At 41.6% G+C, this 17783-nt stretch overlaps 1 protein-coding gene across 1 annotated transcript in view; it reads right to left on the bottom strand.

Annotated features, from left to right (window-relative positions):
- Positions 1–1722: 1722 nt before the first annotated feature.
- Positions 1723–17783, bottom strand: part of WIF1 (WNT inhibitory factor 1) — a 42212-nt gene continuing 26151 nt past the window's right edge. Inside the window, exons 4-10 of the mRNA XM_051624111.1 lie at positions 15448–15588; positions 11446–11541; positions 9710–9805; positions 8668–8763; positions 5504–5599; positions 4818–4913; positions 1723–2556 (exon numbers count right to left, since the gene is read on the bottom strand). Coding sequence (XP_051480071.1) covers positions 2435–2556; positions 4818–4913; positions 5504–5599; positions 8668–8763; positions 9710–9805; positions 11446–11541; positions 15448–15588 — 743 coding nt within the window. The 3' untranslated portion in view covers positions 1723–2434. The remainder of the gene's footprint in view (positions 2557–4817; positions 4914–5503; positions 5600–8667; positions 8764–9709; positions 9806–11445; positions 11542–15447; positions 15589–17783) is intronic.

Genomic DNA, 17783 nt, shown 5'->3' with positions numbered 1-17783 from the left:
CTGTAAAAAGTCCCTCCCCAGCTTTCCTGTAGCCCCTTCAGGTACTGGAAGGCTGCAATGAGGTCTATCTGGAGCCTTCTCTTCTCCAGGCTGAGCAACCACAACTCTGTCAGCCTGTCTTAGTAAGAGAGTTGCTCCAGCCCTCTGACCATTTCATGCCCTCCTCTGGACTTGATCCAACAGCTCTGTGTCCTTCTTATGTTTGGGGCTCCAGAACTGGACACAGTACTCCAGGTAGGGTCTCTGTCCTGCCCCATTGGCTCTGTTGCTGGCCTCAGTGAGGGGAAAAGCCCAGCTCACACCAGCAGCTGGTGTTTAGCCTTCTTGCCTGCAGATACAGCAGATTATCCTTTTTAAAGGAAAGGTGGTTTCACCACAACCAACAGCAGCCTTAGTTGGGAGGGAGATGCACAGGTTGCCAGGACATAGCTACGAGTGTGGGGGCTGCTCTAGGGACTGAGGTTTCCTCTTCAGCACAGCAGTGCAGCCGCAGAGGGACAAGCTGCCTGTGGGCCACATCCCACCCTGTGCTGCCACATGAAGGCCCGTGCCCCAAGTCTCCCCCCAGATGCCCAGGAGGTCAGGAGGTGTGAGGGGCCCCACGGGAGGTGCGAGTCTCAGGTCTGGGGGACCACCACTTTGGAGCCCACCATCCAGAGCGGTGGGCTCCACACATCCACGCTAAGAAAGCTCTTTCTGCAGCAAACCTGAGATGTTTTAGTGCCATCCCAGGTAAGGGTATCAGGCAAGCAGCCAAACCACCTTGTTCAGGCTGTTTCTTCTTATCGTCCCAGGTGTAATGGGGGGCTGGCCTGGCCCTGCCCCTCCTTCCCCAATCATGCTTCTCCCTGCACCAGATCTGGAGGGCTGCAGCCACGCGTGGCCATGGGGGTTGGTGTCCTGTTGATCAGGCTTGCTGGGTAGCATCTAGACTCCCACTGCATGAAGTACAACATAAAAACAGATCCTGAGAGAGCTGTCCTCCCTCTCCATAGGTCCATGGACTAAATATGACCAGCAAGCTCAGGCTAATAAACTCAACTTTTTCCTTTGTTACTCAAAACCTGTCAATCCTTAAGGTTGATTTTATGCCCCAAATTATGTGGTTTGTTTTGGTGTTTGTTTTTTTTTTTCATTTATCTCCAGATAACAAGGTACCCAGAACTGAAGTATAGCAAGGATCAGCAATAATTTGTTGAACTCAATATTGCTCTTCAGTGCAGACAGAAACCATTTTCCTTGCTTCCCAACCACAGCACATTACAAACTGTGTGGCCTTTGACTGTTGGAGGAGGCAGCACCCGAACCTTCTACCATCTGAACACATGACATGAGAGCATCACCCTTGAACAGGGAACATTGCCAGGGCTGGACTATTACGTGCTTGGACAAAAGCTCTGAGGAGAATGTCCCAGGTACTGGAGGTGTCACGAACAGGGTGCACCAGCTTCTCATGGCAAGCTGGCAGTGCAGGGGGGAAGGGAGTCTGTGGTGGTGGGCAAATACAGGGGGAGAAACTGGCCCTTTGGGGCTATCCCTTCCTTTGCAAAGGCACAAGAAGTTGCTCTTCTCAAATACTTTTAAGAGCTGTGGGGCTAGAAGCAGAGACAGGGAAACCATTACAGCTCTGCCACTGTTTTAGGTGCTCTAGCGGGTGCTCTAGAGAAGCCATTGTCCTAACCCAGAGCTGGTGAGTCTGGAGCAGGCCACACAGAGCAGTACTCAAAAAACTAAAGCAACATCTTTATTTTATACATAACCTCAGTATAAAAAGTTTATTACATAAGAGCTGTTTTGTTTACAATATATTATATTGCTTCAAGCTGATGCGGAAAGATCATACATTACAGTTCTACGTTTGTTTACAATATATTACGTTGCTTAAATGGCACCACCGTAGTGTATTTTTAATACACAGTAGTTTTCAAAATTGTAAGGCCAAAAGTAACATTTAGTTGGGTTATTTATTTCTTAAATTAGGTAAATTATTTATTTTATTTATTTTTCATAAGGGAAAGTCTAACTACACAATAGCAAAAATGTAAAAGACACCTTTCTTTTGTCTTAGGCAAGTTAAATCTGTAGTCATTGAAATTATTCAGGTTAGCATCTACAAGGTTTTCTGTTGAATATTGTTACTTAATTTTTGGAAAATATCTGCAGCTATATAAACAAAAAAGGAAATTTAAACATAACTGAAGTAGAGTACAAAACACCATCCAAAGCACTGAAAGAAGCTTATATAACCATGCTATAGGAGTATTTATAAAACTTAAAAGGAACAGTAAATATCAGCTCAGTGGTTTATAATGAAGCTAATAAAATTCCAGCTGGTGATCTCAACTGTAACGAACAGCGTTTTAACATTCAATCCATGAGAGGTTAATGAAGGCTATGAACTCTGTGTAACACGAACCGTTTCAGATGTTGGAGCTCACCAGATATAATTCGATTCGGGTGGAACAGGCCTCTCCTCGGCCTTCTTCGGCGAAGGCGTGTGCTGCCTCTGCTTGCTGCCTGCTGGCCTCAGGGCACTCAGACCACTGGCTCCGTACCCTGGAAAAGTATCCAGTTCAAGAGAAAAGAAACCACAGAAGTGGGCTTGTCATCCTTTGCTAATATTTCAACTGGAAACAGTCCCCCCTCATTGGAACAGAGGGTTTTGCTACACCTCATGCAAACGCTCGCCCCTCTCTGTGCCCCCTGGGATGGATGAGGTGCTGCCAGATGGGCTTAATCACAGAAAGATGCTCTCTCCTCGCCTGGGACCATCAGCACACCCAGGCCGTGAGTCAGCCCCAGGCTCACATGTGCACAGCCCATGTTGGTGGGTGAGAATCATGCTGATCTGCAGCAACGGGCTCTAAAGAGCGGGGTGAGCATCCCCCCAGGGAGAAGCTGCACAAGCTACCTGAGCTTGGCTTCTGTTTATGGCTGAATGCAAAGAGAAAGAACAGCAGGGACAATAAACACCTTGGGGGGGGGGAAGCAGCAGCTAAAACAGGTTTAGCAGAGCTGCTTTGTTGTGGAGAATGAAAATGAACAATAAAAATGGAATTCAAAGTATTATGTTGTAATTATTTATAGTTTCATTTACCCATCTCATTACCTGAAGCTCATGGAAATTACTTTGAAAACCTGAGCCCCATGTTCATCTTTTTAACCACTTCTTTTTAAGAAAAGAGCTTTACTGAAGAACCATTAATTTGATGGAGTATGCAGCAAGTCTCTCAAATCAACTATAAATCTCTCAAGTCAGGAGATGTTTGGTCGTAGTTTAAATGAGTAAATTGCAACGCGTACCGACCTGCACGTGCAATTTATGCCCTATGTAGGCACTTAAAATGGGGGAGAATTTTACCCAGATGGCCTATTCTCAGTTTCTGTGCTAAACACAAAGAGACTTTTGCAGTGTTAAACACAGCAGGACTGTACTCAGACTTGAAGTGATTAAGAATGGAAAACCTCAGAGCCGACAATAAAGCATGGCTGTTGACTCCTCCTAACATGATAGTTATGAGTTTTGGTTTTGCCATACAAGTAACTAATTCTTCAGGGATGTTCATCCATGGTACATATGCTTTTTCACTCGCTATCTCAGTTCTTTTCTATAAAAGTATTACAAGAAGAAAGAGCCTATATTGAGCTTATGAATTGAAGTTCATATTGTTTTCAATTTTTTCTAACCGTAAGTTATATTAATGGTATTTCTCCTTCAGAGAATTACAGAAATACTTGAATACAGGTTCAGTAGCTAACAGCAGAAAAGTGGATTCCCCAAACCTAATTTTGACAGCATAATCCATTTTAGTTAGAAAATGCTAATTTTATAATGAAACAACTATATTAATTCTAATGAATTTTAATACGATAGAAATCACAGGCATCAACAGCATTTAATAAAAATGATAATTCAGTTGATCCTGGAATGTAAGATTCATATTTCTTGCAGCTAATCAGTGGGCTTTACAGCTGCAAATGTTTTTCAACTTTTAAAAAACATTATTGACACTTAAAACATTGAATGTGAATCAATAGCTAACAGTTTTGAAGATGAACATTAATACCTCATGGGAGAATGTACAGAATGTCTCCTGAAGACCTGCTATTGTACATGAAGTATAAAATTAGATCCAAAGTTCTTAGTGGATATTGCCTTTCAAATAATCTTATAGTGCTATTTTAAATCCAATGAAATTATCAGTTGCCTCACTGAGTGCCAAATGGGTCTACAAGCACAACAGAAGTTCATTTTAAGGACTTAAACTTTGCTTTGGGACAGTATCTTTTATGGTCTGTGGAGAATGGATGGGGAAGAGGAGGATAAAACTCTGAATTTGGTAAGCATAGATGGTACATAACTCTTCAAGTTTTCCCCAAAGTTTCTAAAGGACGTTTCACTTTTTCTAGGTTTTAATCAGCATTAAAACCTGACAGTTTTATTTCTAAAAATGCCGACCCAACAGTTCAAAACCAGCTGGTATTACTGGGGAGTACTGAAGGACTTTAGATCCCTTTCATAACATGGATAGAAGACACATGAGGTCATCTAGAAATATGGTTGATAATAGATTCTGGAAATTCTATCACAAGGGTGATCTTGGTAAAACACTTTTAAACAATTCTGAAGGTTTTTTAAGTAGTTAAAGTTACGGAGTATTGAAAATCTTAATTTTATTGTTTAGATTAAAGATGAGGAAAAATGGAGTGCAGTATCACTAATGGTGCTGGAAAGGCTCCTGACACAGTCATTTCAGTATGGGATTGGACATGTAAGACTCCCAGTACAGACCCTCAGGGCTTTTTTTTTCACTTACTTTTGTTGCAGTGTCTCCCATGCCAGCCTTCTTTGCACTGGCATTTGTTGGGCTCAGCACAGGTGCCATAGAGGCCACAGCCAGGTTCACAGACAGCTGTAAGAAAGTGAGCGCATACACCTGACCTCTTGGCACCTCAACCAGAGGCAGAGTTGCATATTTGCTGTCCCTGCTTTTCCTCAAGACGGGTTGGTCCTGGCCTGGAGCTCTCATAGCTAATCTGTGACTTTGCACCGAGTGTGCACAGAGCTCCAAAACATTTCAGCCCCCCATTTCCCTGCAAGACCTGGCCCAGTCTCTCACAGAGAGAAGCAGATGGAACAACAGAGCTGAGTGTGCACCAGAACCAGTGGGAGAAGGGCAGCCCCCAGCATCCCTCTCACTAAGTGCTTCTGTTTGATTTTAACATGGCAATGTATTGTTGTTTTATTAAGCATTTCTTTACTGAGCTGACACGTTGTTTTATACAAACTCAGAGTACAGAAGACACTGTGTGGAGGTTTTTGTAGAAAAATATTTCTGTTTTCATAATTCCCTGAAGTCTGGTGCATGCTTTATGTCCAGGAAGCAAATTGAGCTGAAATACTTTTACAACAAGCAAATAGTGCTGACATTGTGTAAAAGATACTGTGCAGCCAGCTTGATGCTCCCACAACAAGGACTGACAGAGTGGCTTTGGTACTTACGCTTTGAACACAGGTCTCCCTGGTAGCCTTTGGAGCACTTGCATTTATTCTTACCAGTACATTTGCCTCCATTTCGACAGGGCTGATGGCATTTACCTAGAGGTTGAAAATATTTTTTAAATGGTCTTAGTTCCCAGCACCTACTGGAGTCAAGCATCTAAGAAGCCTGGCTTGTGCCCAAAAAACTCATTGGATGCTGGTGTAAGAGTGTGCACTATGGATTAATCAGGAAGACTCTGCTGCAAGTCTGTGCTTCCAATTAAAATGTATTCTTCTGCTTTGAAAATGTGATAATAATTTGGCATGGCCAAAGCCCATGCCAGCTAAGACCTGCACATAATAATTTAAGCATCAACACTGGCTTGTTGTGCTGAAAACCTCAGTAAATGCCCTCATTTCTTGATCACAGCCAGCCCTCTTGCAAGCTCAATACCCCAGGTAGTGCCTGCTCAGCTCTCATCCCCAGAAGATCTCTGCAATACATTTGTTCCTAATGTGCATAATTATTTTAATAGCCCTGAAACAAACTTCATAACCAGCCAACCAAACAAACCATGCCAAGGAGAGTTTCTGCAAAAGCATGATTTCCCCACAGGAGCTTCTGGAGAGGGAATCTTTAGGTATTTGAATTTGCAAGCATTTAGATCTCAACTAGTTAATGACCCAAAGGAACAATGCTATGGAAATCCAGGAATTTTCCTAGTTCTTGAAGTAAATCTGGAGGAAATAGGTCAAGGTGTGTGAAACCAGCTTCCATAGAGTTGCATTAGGCAAGCATTTGGCTCAGCACAGCTCAGTTCACTTTGGACTAGATATTTTCACAGAATGAAGAAAAGAGTAATAACTCCCCTTGTTACTGTGTGAGAAACAGAAAAAGCAACAAAACAGTTGGTGACAAGTGGGGGAGGAATCCAAAACAAAATCAAACTCACTGGACTCAAACTAAATCACTAATTAGAGACAATGCACAACTATAGCTACAAAAAATCTGAAAGACTGTGAATGCTTGTTAGTAATGTAGACTGGGTCCAGTACATTTCCCAGGAGCCTTAGAGAGTGATTGAACTGCTATGCAAGCACTCAAAATCTTTAAACAACATGAAAAACAAACAAACAAACAAAAGCAACACCCACCAAAACAAACAAAAAAAAAACCCCAAACCAAACACACCAAAAAAACAACAAAACACTCTGCAGTTTTCAGAAGATGGCTTCTTGCCTGTTGAAAGGTTTTCTCCCTTTGTTATTTCAAGGCCCCACGACTGAATGTAGTTGGCCCTGGATCTAAGAAAAGTGAATGAGTTGTGTTTCTTCTCTGGTGTTTCTAAGCCTTGCCTAGCATTTTATTGCAGACTTCCACTGTTGCGCTGCCACTGCTGCAGTGCTCAGAGGTGGCAGCAGCCACTAATCAGGGTCTAACAATTGCCATCCTAGCTTTATAAAAGCCAAGGCAGGTGCATAGCTTTCCTTGCTGCCATCTATATGATCCCCGTTTAGCTCTTAGCATACTGTGATTCTGCATTTATTTTTCTTTCTTTTGCACAGAAACTAGCTACTGCCTTTATTTTATTTAATTCCATTTGAGTTGAAGAGGTAAGCCTTTCCAAGAAGCCAAGGTCAGTTGTACCTCTCCCAAGTAGTAGTAAACAACGAGCTTAAGACACCCTGGGATAGACTGGTTAAGTGGACCACCCTTAATTATACCTGCTGTAATATCAGTTCTAAGAATTGTCCTCCAAAAACCACCACTGACATGAAATACATGCTTCTCAAACTTTGAAACAAACCTTATTCATCATATGAGAAGCATCGACAAATTTGATTTCTTGAGGACAGAAGAAAAAAAATTATGTTCTGTCAGTGTCAAATTTGAACTTGATGTAAGTAAAAGTAAATTCAGCAGAAACCCACACTGTTCTTGCTTACATCTTATCTGAATTTATATTGAAGAGCAATCTTTATTAATTTTATAACAATAAATACTTACTGCTTTTGTTTGGCTCAAGTTTTGATTAGGTAAAAAGGAGTTGCAAAATGCTTTGCAATACATAGATATATCATGAAACATTTACATACATCTACTGTTCATTTACATGTAAACACTCTGCAAAATGTAGGTCTACAGTATCTATGTTCTTTCTTTGCACAGTAATTAATTTATTGTCCCATATTAGCATTAAAGTTTATTTCCATGTGTTCCAAGTATTTTATGATACAATTTCATAACTGTGAGAAGAGCCTGGCCCAGCTGATGCACATTAAGAAATCAGCTCTTACACATCCCAGGCTAAATGCTGCTCTCTGTGCTCCTGTGAAGGCACTGGGGAACATCGGTGAGATTATTTACAGCAGGGGAAGCTCCTCATGCAACATCCTGTTAGAGGGTTTAAGCTCAGAAGGAATGACCTGGGTGTATGTTCTCAAAACTGAAATGCTCATATTCTGTTCAAGTGTGGGGAACTATAGAATTAATCCAGTCTAACAGAGCTGTGAGAAAACTCTTCTTTTAGTGAGATCAAATACTTGACAGCTGACCTCCCAGGTCTGTTCCAGCCTGGTCATATCTCCACCCCCAGCTTTACACAGCACACTTAGATCAACCATGAGCTAGAATATTTTGAACTTCTTTGATGCTAAACTTCTGAAAATCGCAAGTCTTTTGATGTTTGTGACATGGATTTTCAAGATGCCTTGTGAATGCAACTTAATACGTTATGTGAAAGTTCTCAGCCCTTAGGGTTCACTCCTCTCTTTACCCCAAATCCTTCCATTCCCAGCTTATAGTCACCCTTTCAGAGGGGCAGGCTTAAAGTTCCCGAGTGTGAATTGCTTTACTTTTGAAAATAGCTGCTCCACACAGGCTCACACAGCAGCACATCTGCCTGCCACAGAGTATTGCTCCCACACTTTTGGCTTGGGGGTTGTCACCAGGCCCAGTTACTCGTACAAACACAGCAAGGTAGTGATGAGATGGTCTACTCATGAGTCAGACTTACCAGTAAGAAACACATTGGGACTCATGTGGCATCTGACTGAGTGCCCCAACCTGCCATGTGAGACCCTCACTGACAGCCCAGCAGAGGCAGGTGGCATGTCATCGCTCAGACACCAACACTAGAAGAAGATCATGTAAGCAAAACCAAACACACCAAGATGCTACTCACTAATTTCACACTGGTCTCCTTCATAGCCCGAAGGACAAATGCATTTTCCCAGATAGAAACATGTTCCTCCATTGAAACAGGTTGTTGTACAGTTTGCTGAAACAAAACAGGAATGAACTAAATAATGAATATAAACTCAGTCTGACTTGGCCTTAATGTTTTCTGCTGCTCATCATAAATAAACATGGAGTAGCTTTTAAAAAGTTGCACCAACATCTTTTCATCTGGTATACACAGAAAGACCTAAATGCATTTTTCTCTCCATAAGGTTTTACATGGACACACACACACAGAGTCAATACAGAAAAAGACAAGTGAGCAATATAGCAATGAGATCCCCAAAGACAGATTGTATTACATCTTTATCAATCTTCACAACAGTTAGTGCAAGCATACCTAAAGGCCTAGGAAGGTTCCCATTATTTTGCTGGGAAGTCCACAAGCACCTTTTGCATTTAGTCTATTTCATATAGTCCTGCAAGAATAAACGCAACCTGATGTTCTATAACTGTCTCTTCCATGAGCAGGTCAGTTATATTTCCGTAGGAAGTGACTTGTTTTTTATTATGTGGCATTTTGGACTGTTCCAAATTACTGTTCTGAACAACTGGCTTTTCCTTTTTATCCTTCCTGAGCCCCAGTACAGCAACAAAAATGAACAGACCACTTATTTTTTCATGTGTCCAGATGCAGCATATTAGTGTGCTAACTATTTAATAAAACTAATTTTACTCCAGGAAAATTACTAGAGTTCAGAGTGAGGGGTTTTTTTTTTTTTTTCCCTAGACCAGAAATAGAAGTGAAAGAGATTATCTAAACTATCCTTCACTGAGCTAGTTTATCTGGATGCCTGCAAATCCGTCTGTGAAAGCACTTCCAGCAGCATCCAGATTGGGCTGTAGCATCTATTTGAAGAATCACGAAATGACAGCTTTTCAAACTTACTTCATAATTTGCCTGATTTTCCAAAATCCAGTCCTAGAGGGAAACTAACAGAAGGGAATAAAGAGAGGCTGCTGGACAGGGAGCCTGGGGGGGTTACCTTTGTCGCAGTTGATGCCGTAGAAGCCCGGGGGGCAGATGCAGAGTCCAGGTGTAATGCAGAGCCCACCATTCATGCAGCGAGGAGCACACAGTGCTGAAGAGCAGGAAGAAAAGAAAAAAACATGGCTGGTGTGACAGCGACTGGCTATTGGAATGCACAGCACTTTGTCTCCTTAAGCTACCTTTCCTTTTGCTGAATGTAACCATTCACCTTTGCAAAGTATCTTTGTGAGTTAAGCTGATCAGATCTCTAGTTTGCATCTGGCAAATTGTATAGAGTGTAACTTAAAAAGACTAAATTCAGTTGAAACCTGGTTCCATATGTAAGCAGAAATTACTTCTTATACATTTTAATTCCAAAGTGGGGACAGCAAAGTGCCCACCTACACCCCCTGGATATTTGAATTTTCCCGCAGATGAGTCCTCTCTATAAGAGGACTTTGGTGTTGCAGCTCATGCCTCTGCTCTGTAGACAGGTCTTTAGGCCTTGTGCTCAAAGGTGTCAGTAATTCAGGGGCATTCCCAGGCAGGCTTTACAATGAACTCTCCCTTCTCTCTTTGCATATCTGAGCATAAGCATCAATACCTATTTTAGGCTAGGGAAGCTTGCCACATATCCTGGTTTGGTAGCCAAGCTGTCCCCTGAACTTTCTACAGAGTTTCTCCCAAGACTTTTCTGCAGTTGTGGCCACCCCACACAAGGCTCTTCAAGGGAGGCATGTCAGGGAGCAACGTTTCATTTCGTGGTTGCCCACAAGTGATACATGCAGCGAGGCTGGGTCCATACTAGTGAGTTAAACAGCACCTGGGCACGGGGCCAAGTGTGGGCATTGCATCATCCATCTCGTGAAATTGTTAGTGCTGTTCCTGGCACAGCTTTGCTCCTGGCTGACTGGCAGACCCTCTCAGGCACAGCCTTGGGGAAGAGCAGCAACCACGGGCTCCTCCCAGCAGAGAGTTTGAAGGGTGGTTTTTTTTCGAGGGTAAGAGAGTTTAATAAACATATGAATGCAAACTGCACCATGCCAGTTGGCCTTCAGGCTGCAGAACAGTCCCTGATCCTTTGTACTTAATATTTTGGATGTAGCCAGAGTGTCTGGGGGCTCAGCGAAGGATGGCTTTGGAATAGAATGTCCATGGTGATGGTTTGCTCCACCTCAAGTCATGTCAGGGAGGGTCTGCCACTGGGGTAGATGAAGGAAGAGGTAGGAGGAAGAGCTAGTTCCCTCAACAAGTCACTCAATTTTTTGGTAACAATGCTGTTTGGTGCTATTAGTCACTTATGGAAAGTAAAAGGACACTCCTGTCTTCATCTTCCCATCTTCACTGTCAGCCTGCCTCCCAATTAGATCTTCTCTCCAAATTAGATACTCTCTCCAAGTAAACAAACACAGAACAACATGAGTCCTGTGTTTTGTTTTTCAGCTAGTCCTCATTAGCAGAATAATTTTATTTAATCTTTTTGCCAGATGGGTTCCCTGTGATTAAGGATCACTTAGGTATTGTGTTAGTTTTTGTTAAAAGCAATCTCTTAGAGTGAAAACATCTTTTTTGTAGCGTTTCCCTTTGACCATGGATGATGATAGTAATAATATTGTTACATGTGTGGACTCAAAATATATGAAAACTTCAGAACAGGCCATTCTTATTTTTAGGAGAGGCTACAGTGCAGTAACTACAGATTTGTTGACACTATGGTAAAGAAGACAGTTGTGAAGATTTCATTTAAATTACCTTTCTCACAGTGAGGCCCATAAAATCCATCTGGACATTCACAGATACGTCTTTCGTTGCAAAACCCTCCATTTCTGCACCCTCCTGGACACTCCGCTTAATAAAATATAACAACAATCTTAAGTGGGTATTACATACTTCAAGCTCTGTCAAGCTCTCGGTAGGATCAACTTATTCCTTTGACACAACAGCAAAAATATTTGCTGACAGACAGGCAAATGCTGGCAGAAACAGAAGTTCAGATAAGACAGCCTAAAGAGAAATTAGTTTCCTTTTTGTTAGTCTACAAAGAGAGGTTTCAGACAAATGCACGATCTGCTTGTTGACAGACAGAGCATTTCCACTCCTCTGGGCTTCTGCAAGTGCACGAGCAACCTGGATGCTCTGCCCAATCCAGCACTTTCTCCTCTGGGGGGAAACGACCAGGCAGCCAAAGCAGGACTTGCGTCGCTGGTTAAACCTGCCCTTAGTACACAGGACCAACTTCAACTTCTGCAGCCTTAATTAGACTGTGCTGCAATTTGTATTGCCTTAATTACTACATCTGTTACAACTGAGGTGACAAAGGGATGAAATCTGTAGTCAAATGAAAAGTCAGCTTCAAGGCTAGATGGTCAGAAAGGAAGATGAAAGCACTCTTACACAGTGGTCCTCTATCATCATCCAAATCATTTACATCTCAACTATCGATCAAATACTGGTTAATGCATTTGCCAACACTGGCTGGGTTATGCAAGGATGAGATATACCTCTGGATACCACCACCATCCTCAAAACACCAGACTGTTGAACAAAAAGCAAAACAAATTGAACCCTACAGAACCCCACGGAACCCTGTGAAAACAGGACTGCTGAGTAGAAAAGAAAATGCTTAAAAATACCTTCCTAAATGTCTCACAGCAAAGAAAGCAGGCAGGAGAGGCTGCCTACTCCATTAGAAAAAGTGAACATCACTTGTGATCAGGGCTACAGAGCAGCTTTAGCAGAGTAGGCATAACTTTCTTATCTTAATGCTATGCTGGAAGACACTCCAAGTGACAAGGTTCAAAAACTCTGAGGTAGACCAATACGTCTCAACCCAAGTTCAAAGGCCATCTATTATACAGCAATTGGCTGCAATGTTGGCATCAGTTCCTTTGTTTTTTCATTTAGTGTAACAGTACTGTAAACATAGTGACTGACACCACATGGCAATAGCATCCTTTCCTCTTCTCCATTGTCTCAGCAGGAAGTGCTAGCACTTACCATCCCTAGGCTGTAAAGATGTACCATGGATTCACAACAGTTCCTAACTGAACAATGCCTGAGTTCAAACCAAAGCAGCTATAGCCTTTAAGGTTCTCTTGTTTAAAGTGGCAAGGAGTAGCAGTATGGATGTCTCTACATTCAGGAGGGTCAGGTTGCCTGAGATACTTTTGCAGCTCACAGAGGTTCTTTGGACTGTTACTCCTATTGATACAGAGGAAAACATAATCCTGGACTTAAAAAAATTAAATTATTCTCCCTATTTCTAGTATTTGAGTCAGGTGACATATCTGTTAGTTAGACTCATGGGCAAATATACTTTTGTTTTTGAAAATGTATCTAAAAGCTGATTAGAGTCACAGGAAATTATTTCTGCTAGAACTATGAGCAGTATTCTCTGCACTCATGTAATAGCTCTCTATTCAGTGGGCTCCAAAGGGTAACTCCAAGACTAAACAAAAGGAAAGAAAATCTGATGTACCAGCCAGGTAGCTGGATGTTGTGTACAACTGCAAAACAAACAGGAAAGAGAAAAGAGGGAATATGTAATTTTAAAATGTTCTTCTATCCAAGGCCACAGATAAATGAAAAAAAAAAAAAAAAGTGTTGCTTTGGAATAAAAGCTTTTTGCAGCAGTAGTGATAAAGGTAAAAGCTTTTTGATCTTATTGTGTTTCAACACTGCACTCTGGGTCTCTCTGGAAAAGTTTCTTTCTTTGTAACTGAATGCAGAGCTGCTACTCACAACAGAAAATTCATGCTTAAATACATACCATTTCAAACAGAAAAATAGGAAAACATAATCTTTTCTGTGGCTACCTCTTAGCCGCAAGAAAGCCTCTCCTCTCCTACAAAATTGTTCCCTCAGTCCCCTCTCTTCCTCTGGCAGGGACCCCTCTGGATAGCCAAAAATGACTGGAAACAGTGACCAGGGCCCCAGCAGGAGGGATGGGAGCTACTCACCCCAAACAACATCTTTCAGAGGCAGGAAACTCACCCCTACTCTAACACCAACCAGTAAGAACATTCCCTCCTCAGCATTTGTCCCAAAACACTGCAGTGTCCCTCTCAGCAGAGAGAGTGTAGGAGTGGGAGTTACACCAGTACAGGCTGGGAGAGATGAGGTGAGAAAACTGCTCCTCTGCCCACATCCAGAGTGTGGGAAATCATCCCTGCCTCTCTCAGCTGGCTTTGGGAACAAAGAACCAGGACAACAATCACCCCCAGCTTTCCTAAGAGGCCATATGATGCAATACTGCTAAATTGTTAAATATTACACCTCGTATCAAAATAGTAACAACACTAATAGCACAGAAATGATAACTTGGATGAGTACTACTACAAAATTGAGTTTGGAGCTCTCTCTGGTTAAGCCCTATTTTTCCACAATACAGACCTGTAACTCTGCTTTCTTTATTAGATTACCCCAACTCTATCTCCAGAGTTTATTAGGTTCAATATATTGGAACGGAAGTGAAAATGAAAACATAGCAAAGGTTTTGTGTTGTATTTACAGCAGACAACCAACTTCATACACAATATCTGGTTCATTGTGCTTCCATTAAGACCCCATTTTCCTTCCTGTTTCTCTGCCCACTTCTTCCCCTGCTCCACGTTCCTTGGGCCAATTTGCAGCAGCAAGGCTTCAGAGGAGACAAGCAGCTTTGCTATTTAGGTGTAGTGAGGTCTCGAAGACTAAACAACTCCTGCCCCTGCTGCTTGCTCTTTGAAGCCATGTTACAGCAAATAAGCTCAGAAAAAAAGAATACAGAGAAGAAAGTGTGGACTGGGAATGAAGATTTAATAGGAGAAGAATAAAAAACTCAGTCTTTGTACATCAGCCCTGTCATGGCTTAATTTGATACAATTGCATATGACATGGGTTACCTGTCTTATCTTAGTGATTTTTCTGTTTCCACAGCCTCAGTATACAGGGATAGTTATAGCTGTTTGTAGCATATCAAATTAATCCACTTATAGTGGATTCACATATAGTGTTTATGGTTCATAGAGTGGTTGATTAAACAAGTTCCCCCCTTTTCAAGTACACTCTGCAATAACTTCATGCTGCCCGTCTTTACCAGTGCGTCCTGTGTGTGTTTACTGCTTGATGACTGCAAGCATTGAGGACCAGCTTCCACCACCTTACCTGTATCCAGAACCAAGAGGTTGCCATCGGAGCTCCACAGAAGGTAAAGTCAACTTTTATAGAAATTTTCTCATTTGGGATTTTTGCATCTGGTTTGGATGTGCAAGTTGAGACTTAAGGAACTGTTGAACTGATGCACCAAACACTATTAACCGGTCAGTGTCCTCACTACTGATCCCAGAAGTTCAATTCTCAAAATTATGTGCCATTTCTGGAAATGTTAGCTTCAGCTTGTACTCATCCAAGGGCTGAGCTCTCCTCCAAGCTAGCTCTCCTCTCCTCCAAGCACCTCACATCATTTGCTAAGAGGTGCTTCTCATATGATACATGTCTATCAATGCCCTTGACGTGATGAACAGTGACCAGGAGCAGAAATACCTCCAACCCAGTTTGGTAAAGGAGATGGAGCTGACAGTAAGAAAAGGTTAGTAAACAGGTAGTAAATGAACAGCAAACTGACAGAGCGAGAACAGCCCGGCATTCCCCACCATTGCTACACATTGTGTGACCATTTTATTTCCACCTTTTCTAGACCTTATCCTGAATGAAACATAAGACAGTCAGGAGACCTGGTCTAACAGTATTCTGATATTTTCTCTGTATTGTTACCTTGCTGACAGGTTTTAAAGAAGATGGCATTCTGAGGGGTCTGGAGAATAATATTGCCTTCTGAATTCATTATGATCACATTCACTTCAAATGCAGCCACCCCATCTTGTTTTCCAAGGCAAGGAAATCCAACCTGAACAACTAGAAGGAGAATAATAACAATAATAGTTATATTAACACGCATATATAGCTATTACATAAAAAAGCATACATTGAAATACAAAAAAAAATATAGCTAATATTTATATTTAAGTTTAAAGTAATGCCATTGATGAAAACCTGTAACACAGAGATACTCAGATCAACTTATTCATAGGCAGTTCCAGGACTGGAAGTACAGCAGCATGGGACATGAGCCTGTGCTCATTTCCAGCTAAAATCCCAACAGTCTGCAGCACGGACAGTGATCTTAACACATACTTTCACTCATAGTCGATGCAGTCATTCCTGTGGAGGTAAAGGATAAACCAAAACAAGCTGGAAGTGTACAATGAATTTTCTAACCTGAGTCTAAATTTTGCTGGCTCTCATACAACTTCTGCAAAAAATCTTACACATTTTGGAAAAAGAAGTTGCTTTAGGTATGCTTTGCTGGTTTCAATATTGCAATTAATACTTAAATAAGATATTGATTTAATAAAAATTTACTCCATAAAGTGCTGGCAAGATGGTACACTTGATAAATCAGAACATGGGTGCAAATATTTAAAAAGAAGACCAGGACACATCACTCCAACAGAACTTGTGAAGTGTAGTGATATTTGGAGATTGCCTTTCCAGCAAAAGTATTCCAATACTTTTGAACTACAAAGTCTTTAAGTAAATAAATAAGGCCAGTAGATCTGGAGTATTTTAGTGAGAAAGTAAACCTGATACCTCAGAGCTATGGAATGCTCCTCTGTGATTGTCGCAAGTAATCTTAGATAATCTTCAAATGAAATTATTTTATCTCTCTTCTTAAAAACTGGCTTTTCATAGCTGCTTTGTAAGTTAAAACCAGCTAAAACAAATTGTTTATTCACTTCTTTTGAAGCTGGCCTGATATTTCAGAACCAAATATTGAGCTAAGAGCCCTACAATTGGTTTGTTTTAAATTGCTTGTTATAAAAACTTTTGCAAATCATAATTGGGCCATTTTTTCTTATTTGTTGCCTTGGTATTATATAGAATACTTTATTGCTGAAATACATTCATCTTCTGGTAAGTCCTACAGACTGGAAGTACGATGTACTTTTCTTTTCAAAACAATTTAATTGCTGAAGCACTTTTACACCGATGCTTTAAAAGACCATTACAAAAACCATGTAACCATGTGGTAAGAAGGAAACCTTCAGTGGATTAAGTACAGTTTAAATCCAGTGAACTTCTTAAACTGCAGTAACTTTCTTACAGTGCAAGTGCAGGAAATCACTGCTTGTACTAGGATGTGTGTGACTTTGTTGAGCAAATTGCTAAGGGGAGGAAGATATGGCAGATGTAATAGTGACACTATAGTCATATTTAGACTCACTGAATTGGTAGCAAACCCCTCATTTCCCCTCAGATCTGGCTGTGGGTTTGAATGTCTAGAGCAAAACCAGGGATGCATCTGTTAGGGCTACAATCTGAGGGGACAGGGCAGAAACCCCTTATTCCAGCACTTTCCAACCTGGAAGCATCCATAGTTTTGAACTTCCCAAATCTCCAGACTCCTAAGCACGCAGAAATGCAGTGAAGGACCCTCCTACGTACAATAAGGATCTGTATCTTGGCTGAGCTCTTTGGTGTTTCAGAGTTGAAATAAAGTCCCTAAATGCTGCTCAAATTCCTGCTTTTTTATGCCTGTTTGAACAATGCTAAGCACGCTGGGACAGCAAAACAATTAAAACAAAGCACAGAGCAAAAGTCCTTTGCAACCAGAACAACGGCCGTGAGCTCCCGTGGCCTACAGAAGCACTGAGCAGAGCTGTGGAAGGGCAAACCTCAGGTCTTGTCCCTGCTTCCCAAATTCAGGAAGCAATTTACATTTGCCCATTGGTGGTTAAAAACAAGGAGAGAGAATCACAGGTCAGGGCTTTACACTGCTAGCCATCATCCCATCAGCCACAGAACTGTCTCTCTTGCACACTTATACTTCTTCACCCAGGGCTGCAGAGCAGAGCCCTCTAGCCAGAGTGAGGACAATGTAACTAATGGCTCACTGTTAAATAGTGTACATGCTTCAAATACTGTACATGTACTGCTTAATAATCACTCTTAAACACCAGAGTCTCTATAATGCCAAGCAGGACTTAAATACAGTTTATATAAAGTAAGTGCAGTGGTTTGCTGCACATGATCCATGTAAGAAAACACCA

Source organism: Apus apus, chromosome 1, assembly GCF_020740795.1.
Source record: "Apus apus isolate bApuApu2 chromosome 1, bApuApu2.pri.cur, whole genome shotgun sequence".
Taxonomy (NCBI): Eukaryota; Metazoa; Chordata; class Aves; order Apodiformes; family Apodidae; genus Apus; species Apus apus.
This window is presented reverse-complemented; position numbering and strand designations above follow the sequence as displayed.